Genomic DNA, 7,477 nt, shown 5'->3' with positions numbered 1-7,477 from the left:
TTTTTAAGAAAACCCATACTCCTCATCGAAAGCTGCGTATCCCATCTTTACAACATGGAATGAATGTCCATGCATATGTATAGGATGATACCATCCAGAACCCATGCCCAGGTGCGAAAGAACAAGTTGCACGGTATCACCATATTGTAATTGAAGAGAATGTGTGCATCTACAGGTTTTTCTATCTGGGCATCTTCCTTCACATAGTGTGTTTACCTCCTGTGGTTGTGTTAAAGCCGACACAGACGGCATTTCAAATTCTGTTCCGCTCACAGATGGGTATTTTCCGAAGAATCCAAAATTTAAGAAATGTTCTTGAAACCTTCCGGGGATAACAGGAGGCGCAGGATCATCATCAGTGCTTGATTTTAATTGATCAAAAGGAATACATTCTATTCCTTTCACAAACCCAAATGAAGAGAACGGACAGTTTAACACACGACAAGGGACATATTCAGAACAGACAGCTCTCTTAGAGTTTGGTTCAACTTCATCAGCACCCTCATACCTCAAAATGGCTTCTGCAATTGTATGTCGATTACTCTCTAGTGTTTTTCCACGTACCCAATAATTACCAATAGGACGAATCGCTTCAAGATAAAAGTCAAATCTTTCCCCTGGATTTATTATAAACGACTCCACAACCATAGGTTGAATAGGGTAACCATCTGATTCTATGACAACTAAATTGTGACCATCCACAGATATTCTGAAGGGAAAATTGGCACCTGTTGCTAAAACACGAAACCGATACTTTAATCCTTTCCTAACATGAAATACTTCCAATGGCGCACCGTTGTGATCCTTTGATTGATCATAGTATCGCCCTTTACCATTTATTAGAACAGAGTGAAAAACCATACGGCTAAAAGTCATCCCATCATGTGACCTGGATGATGAGCGCCACATTCTATTCTCGATAACATTATGTTCGTGTAGTAGGTTTTGTTTAACCGCATCAGAATCATGGTTCCATTCCATTACCTGAAGAATATGTTCCTCTATTGGATTTATTTCTTTCTTTCTCACAATGAAAGCCCCCGCCAATCCACTTGATCTTTGTGACCCAGAATGAGAATGATACCAGAATACCCACGTGGATACGCCTGAAATTTGTATGTGAACTTTTGCCCAGGCAGAATAGGACACTGTGTAATAAAGGGGACGCCATCCATAAATGGTGTGTTACGTTGATGAAGTCCATGCCAGTGTATGGTTACTGATTCAGAGTGCATCTTATTAATAACATGCACAATCACTGTTTGACCTTCATATACAATAATATCCGGAGCAGGGAGTGTTCGATTAGCGACGGTAACCATTCGTGGTTTCTCCCACCCGTCAGCTGTTATGACCTCATCTGAGGGAACTGGAGTAGCGGATGTTATATTTTTCACGTTATATCGGTATATTTTTCCATTAGCAGAAAACACTGACGATAGTTTTTCGTGCAGCATTGTGAAATAATTTTCAATAATAAGAGTCGTTTCACATTCTCTAGCATTTTGATCACAAACGTATCCAAAAGCCTTTGATAAAGTCCACAATATGTAAAGACAGATCTTCCAAATACGTGCCATCTATGAAAAAAAGAAAACATTAAAAGAAATGAATCAAAGTTGAAGACAAATTTATGCTAAAAATATCTTTAGACGAATATAAACAAATTAATTATTGCTTGATAGATATTTAAATATCTATCCATCATACTTTTTGGAAAAAAACATCATTGAAATTCGTTGACCTTTTTTCAAATTATATATTTGCTTTTATAGCCATGGACTAGTAAACAATCCCATTATTGCTTTATAATTTATTTAATTGCTATATAATTAGATTTGTCAAGACATACAAACCTTTACTTCATAAATCTACATTAAACGATATTCAGAAAACAAAGTTATCGAAAACACATTTGAAAAATCCATTTTATCGAGTAAATATATTCTTTTTTTTTAAGTACAACATTAATGTATATAGAAGTACATTAGGTTAGATAGAATTAGATAGAATTATATATTCTTTTCAATTGCCTTCGATATCGAAGATAGTTTTTGGTTGTTTTTTTTGTTTGTATTTCAACTTTTTGAACGTTTAAAGCTATGGCTGAAACTGCACATCTGTATAACTTGTGAAAAGACCTCCAGGTATATATATTTGGAGTTCAAACAATATACTTCTGTTGTGATACTTCAGGAGATATGAATAACAAAGGCATGAAAACTAGCTGCTTTGAATACTGAAGGGCACCACAATCGTTTATTCAGGACAATCGACTTTGAATTAAAGGTAATTTAAAATTTCTCTTGTTTTTCTTTCATTAAAATGCTTTCGGAAAAAAAATTCGAAAATTGACAGATATATAAAATCGCAAAATTTGTAAATGACATAAGTACATGTATATAAAATAGCTAAACTTACATGTCTGAGAGAAAATAAAACCATTCAGATGAACAAGGGTTACCGTAATTACACAGATTGATATACAATCAAATCTCCTTTTAGTCAAAGAAATACATAATCCTGAGACTTAAACTGTTTTTGCGCTGCAAGTTTCTACCAAATGCTCTTAAAAATTTAATTTTAAATTATTTAGCTTGGCCTTGTACTAGAACAACTTTCTCCTTTCAATTCAACTTTTAGATAATTTAAGATATAAAGCAATTACATTGTTAACTGTAAACAGTTTTAATTTATCAAAGTGGCAGATATTGCACGCACAAAAAGGAAATACTTAGTAAAATTTGAATAATACTTGAAAGTACATGTACTACATTTGCTTATAATATTTAAAAGAGAAAGCGGACTCATCTACTTTGAAAATGTAAACTTCACCGTAAGTTAAGCGTAATTGTTTAGTAATTAAATATAAATTATGATTAATCACAGATTTGTCATTGTCAATGTTTAAAAAGAAAAGTTTAATTTCGTTACAATCCATCATTAATTGGACAAGTTACTAATTTTTTTTTTTATAAATAAATTATGTTTATACCAGGAAATTACATGTTAGGCATTCAAAATCTAATCCTGCAGATTCCATTTTTGGTATCTACCAATGCTCTGAGAATAAAGAAAGTATCGAAAATATGTTTTTCCAGTATTTAAAATCACCTTGGTTAAAGATTATTCAAAAACAAAACTGTTCAATTTATAAGATATTTGATTATTATCTTTTAAATTCGATGCTGAAGAATTTGAAAAAGCTCATCTTATTTTAATTGAAAAATTGTCTTACCTTAATAAATGAATTTGCGTATTGCAAGTATCTTCTTTGTATCTTCTTTTGTAGAGCAGCAAATCATGTCCAGTTTTTTTTACCTATTCTAGTTCGTCAACTTGGCATTAAAAATCCTTCCAACATTATTATACAACTAGATGTGTTATAATGAGATTAAAATATTTTAATGTCAACTTATTTCTTATTTAATTGCAAATGTTTAACACGGTCTTTTGTTTTGAAGTTACATAAAGATTACCCCCAACGATCATATTTTATCATTTGTAATACGATACTAGACATATTGAACGTAAAAAATGAAAAATTAATATGGGCATAAATTCCAGATATCAGTTTGTCGCTGTTGATAATTTATGCACAAAATTTGATTGCATGTTTTTTATGGGATGAATAAAAAAATTGTCACAGTGCAAGTCTAGACTTTTCATTTGCTATAATGATTTCAGCATAATTTACATGAGCTTGTGAGGGTCCTATAAATATTTTGGATTGGTTTTAAGAATGTTTCAAAATTCATCTTTTACCTTTTTTTGCATAGAAAACCAAGAATGAGTAACACGTCTTTGAGATGACTGGGAAACTTATTTTATCAGATGTACTGAAAGAGCACTTAAGTAGATTGCCACTTTTCCTGTGTATTAAGAATAAAAGGAAAATTTGTGAGAGTGCAAGGATGTGTCAATCAAACCCATAAAAAATTTAAAGTTTCAATAACAATGAAATTAAATTTTTAATATATTTTTGTGTGAAATGCTATTACAATATATAAGTCGTGATATTATACAGAAAATATTAACTTCAAATCTGTGTCCATGCACCTTTGAAAATACATTGCTGATTGCCTAATATATTAGATACATCGCGATATACTTGTATGCAATATTCGAGTGAACGTAATTTGCGATTCATTTTCAAAAAAAGTGGCATTGAAAATTAAAAAAAAATTGAGAAAAGATTATTTTATTTTTATTTATACAATTACAATGCATATCACAATAAATGAAAATAAAATAAAAAAGAAATAAGGAAAGTCATTTTCAATATGAAGTAACCAATACCTAGCCCTACTATTGCCATGTTTAATAATAATTTTAAGGTAAACATCGCTTAAAATTTTATTTTAACAATTTTCTTACACCCAGAAGTGGAAAAAAGAAAATGCCAGGCAGAGTAATAAATATATTTTTATATTGTTGATTAATACTAGCTGTACTGCTCTTCCAATAAAAGTCCAATATTATGAAGCAAGCGAAAACATATCCAACATGATTGGTGCTGCGCAGTAATTATATTTCTGTAATGTTCTCATCTTTTGGATTATCTGTTGATGTGTATGCAAATAGAATGTTTGCAATGATATTAAATGTCTAGTAAAAGACGGTCGAAAAAATTTATATCTTATTGTGTGGTTCCCTCATATTTATTTTGTTTTTATACTATTCATTAAGAAGTAGAGTTATTTATTCTAATTGAAGAATTTATTTCCAAAGTGTTATAAATTGTGCAACCACAATTAATTAAGAAGATACGAACGTCATTCAAGATTCATGCTCCAGTTAATGAATTCAGTGAAGATCCATAAATAAGGATCTAACAAGGGATTTCTCGTCGGAGGTAAAGGAAAGAAGTGATAGGTAAAAAGATAAGGAAAAGGGAAATTTCACACCTGTTTATACCATTTGTCCAATTTTTTTTTCAAAAATATACAATCATCATGAATGAGCATAACAATTAAAACTGTCAGAAGATTTGAATATTCTACGCTTTGTTCAAATTTTGTGTGACTTATTAATATACAAACATCAAAGAAAATTAAACTATTCAGAACTGGACAAAATATCACAAAAATACAATAAACTGAATTGAAACATTGACAGAAATTGAAAAATATTATAACAATTTAATGTAACGGAAAAGGCACGTCATTAAAATTGCCACATTTAGGAAAATTTAAAGGAGGTTTAGGAATAAATGGGAACGATTCATTCAACATAACAGACATGCTCCCTTGTGATCGATGGTCAACAAGACTGTGCATCAACCAAAGACCCGGATTGTTGGCTCTAAACCTAATGACTACATATCCACCACTAGGAATAATGACTGTATCCATGATGGGAGGGTTCTTAAGGTTTAGTCCAGGGACATTCCCATTTTTCCAAGATGGATCACTCCAAATAACTTCTTTACAGACGATATTTTCTTCGGAAATGTACACATTTCTTCTACATTTGATTTCGTTGTTCTGAGAAATGATATGTCCATTGGTTTTATCAGATACTGGAAATCCCATTTTCAAAAGCTCAAATGAGTGTCCATGCAAATGTATTGGATGTGCCCATCCATTCCCAAAGCCAAGATTGGTTAGAACAAAGTGGAGTGTATCATTATGAAGAAGGATTAAAGAGTTAGTGCACTGACATAATTTTTTCTCATTGCAATTGGCTTTGGTGCAGAGATTTGATATACTATTTGGTTGCGTCAGAGCTGAGACTTGGGGGAACAAAAACTGCCTTCCATTTACAGAAGTTGATTTTCCAGAAAAGCCAAAGTTAAAAAAGTATTCTTTGAAGTGACGTTTATTTATTAACTTTGGAAAAATGGACGGTTCTCTGGAAAATACATGATCAGCAGTTATACACTTTGTGTTTCGATCTTCTAGATCGTGTTTAAATGGACAATTGAACACCAAACAGGGATCTGTTAATGTGCAAAACTTTTTGGATGTATTAGGATTTACTGTATCAACCTTTTTATATCTTAATATAGTTCGTACCTCAACATTACTAACTTTTTCTAAAGTGTTTGCTCTTATCCAGAAGTTCTGAACATCGGAGCTTATTCTTGACACAGTAAACTCAATCCTCTCTCCAGGGTAAAGGATAAAGGAATCAAAAGGTAGGGACTTGATGCTGTATCCGTTAAATCCCAGTATTCTTATTGTGTGGCCATCAATGGAAATTCGAAATGGTAAAAATGCCCCTACATTTATTGAACGGAACCGGTAAGATGTCTCATATTCATTGACTCGAAACACGTAAAATGGAATTGAATTTCCGCCTCCTCTTCCATTTATAAGAGCATCATCAGGAGCGAACATGCCATCAGTAGGGAGTTTAGGTGAATTAAAATTATCAACATATAGAGCGTTTGTCAAATAATCAGTTACATGCTGTCGATTGTACCAATCTTGAACTTGTAGAATATGTTCAGGATTATCTTCTGATCTAGAATGAACAATAAAAGCCCCAGACGCTCCATTGATTCTCTGAGATCCTATCGTGGAATAGTACCAAAATGTTCCTTTAGGATATGCTTGAAACTTGTATGTGAAAGATTGTCCAGGTAGTATGGGGCATTGTGTTACAAAAGATACCCCATCCATGAAAGGTGTATTTCTTTGATGCATGCCATGCCAATGTATGCCAAGAATTTCCGACGGTAATTTATTTGTGACTGTTATAAACAATGTTTGTCCCTCATAAACTATTATATCAGGCCCCGGAAGAGTCCCGTTGAAAACTACCACAGGTCTTTGAATGCCATTTGCAATGATTACTTCTTCTTTAGGAACAATGTCGTCAATAGTTGCTGTTTTCAAGTCAATATTGTATGGATAGAGTTTACCTCCATGCAGGATAACTTTCCCTGCTTTTGGGTGAAACATGGTCATGTTCTGTTCTACGATAAGTGACGTTTGGCAAATGGACGCCATTTTATTACACACGAAACACACTGCTAGAGGAAAGCCAAGACAGTTGGCAAGTACAAATGTCAAAATCACCTACAAGAATAAAACTTTTATTGTACAAAAATTGAAGTACTAGTATTTGATGTAAAGATAGTTGCAAAACCACTCATTTTATATTTTGTTTTTTGAATACGTATCAGATACACATGTACATCAAACATATGAAGATAACGACTAGTATTCAAGATCGAAAGTCCATAAAACAAATAAATACAAAAAAGGAGCAAAGCAACCACGGACTTCAAACATCAGAGATGGGATCGGGTGCCACGGAGGAGTAAGCATCCCCTGCCGTTAGCTCACATCCGCCGTGTGCTCCTTGGTCATAATCCAGAAATAACGGAAAATCCGTCGACATGTCAGTGTGTAAGGAAATAATGTACTAAAAAAGTATGAAAAACGACACCCAAGATTTGACTAAATGATATTGAATTTGCTGAAAAAAGTCAATGTATTGACCGTAGAACTTACGAAACGATGACTTT

At 32.7% G+C, this 7,477-nt stretch overlaps 1 protein-coding gene and 1 pseudogene across 1 annotated transcript; both read right to left on the bottom strand.

The window, feature by feature from the left end:
* Positions 1 to 3: 3 nt before the first annotated feature.
* LOC134264137 (uncharacterized) lies at positions 4 to 1,546 on the bottom strand (annotated as a pseudogene).
* A 3,442-nt stretch (positions 1,547 to 4,988) lies between these two features.
* LOC134264138 (uncharacterized) lies at positions 4,989 to 7,015 on the bottom strand. The gene has a single exon (XM_062746433.1). The coding sequence runs from the start codon at positions 6,954 to 6,956 to the stop codon at positions 5,142 to 5,144; it is 1,815 nt and encodes a 604-aa protein (XP_062602417.1). The 5' UTR covers positions 6,957 to 7,015; the 3' UTR covers positions 4,989 to 5,141.
* Between the last annotated feature and the right edge of the window lie 462 nt (positions 7,016 to 7,477).

The sequence above is a fragment of the Saccostrea cucullata genome, unplaced genomic scaffold, assembly GCF_032062105.1.
Source record: "Saccostrea cucullata isolate Sc308-1 unplaced genomic scaffold, CSIRO_AGI_Scuc_v1 ctg10843, whole genome shotgun sequence".
NCBI lineage: Eukaryota > Metazoa > Mollusca > Bivalvia > Ostreida > Ostreidae > Saccostrea > Saccostrea cuccullata.
This window is presented reverse-complemented; position numbering and strand designations above follow the sequence as displayed.

Coding starts and splice junctions, on each gene's coding strand:
- LOC134264138 (XM_062746433.1), bottom strand. CDS start 6,956: ATGGCGTCCATTTGCCAAACGTCACTTATCGTAGAACAGAACATGACC.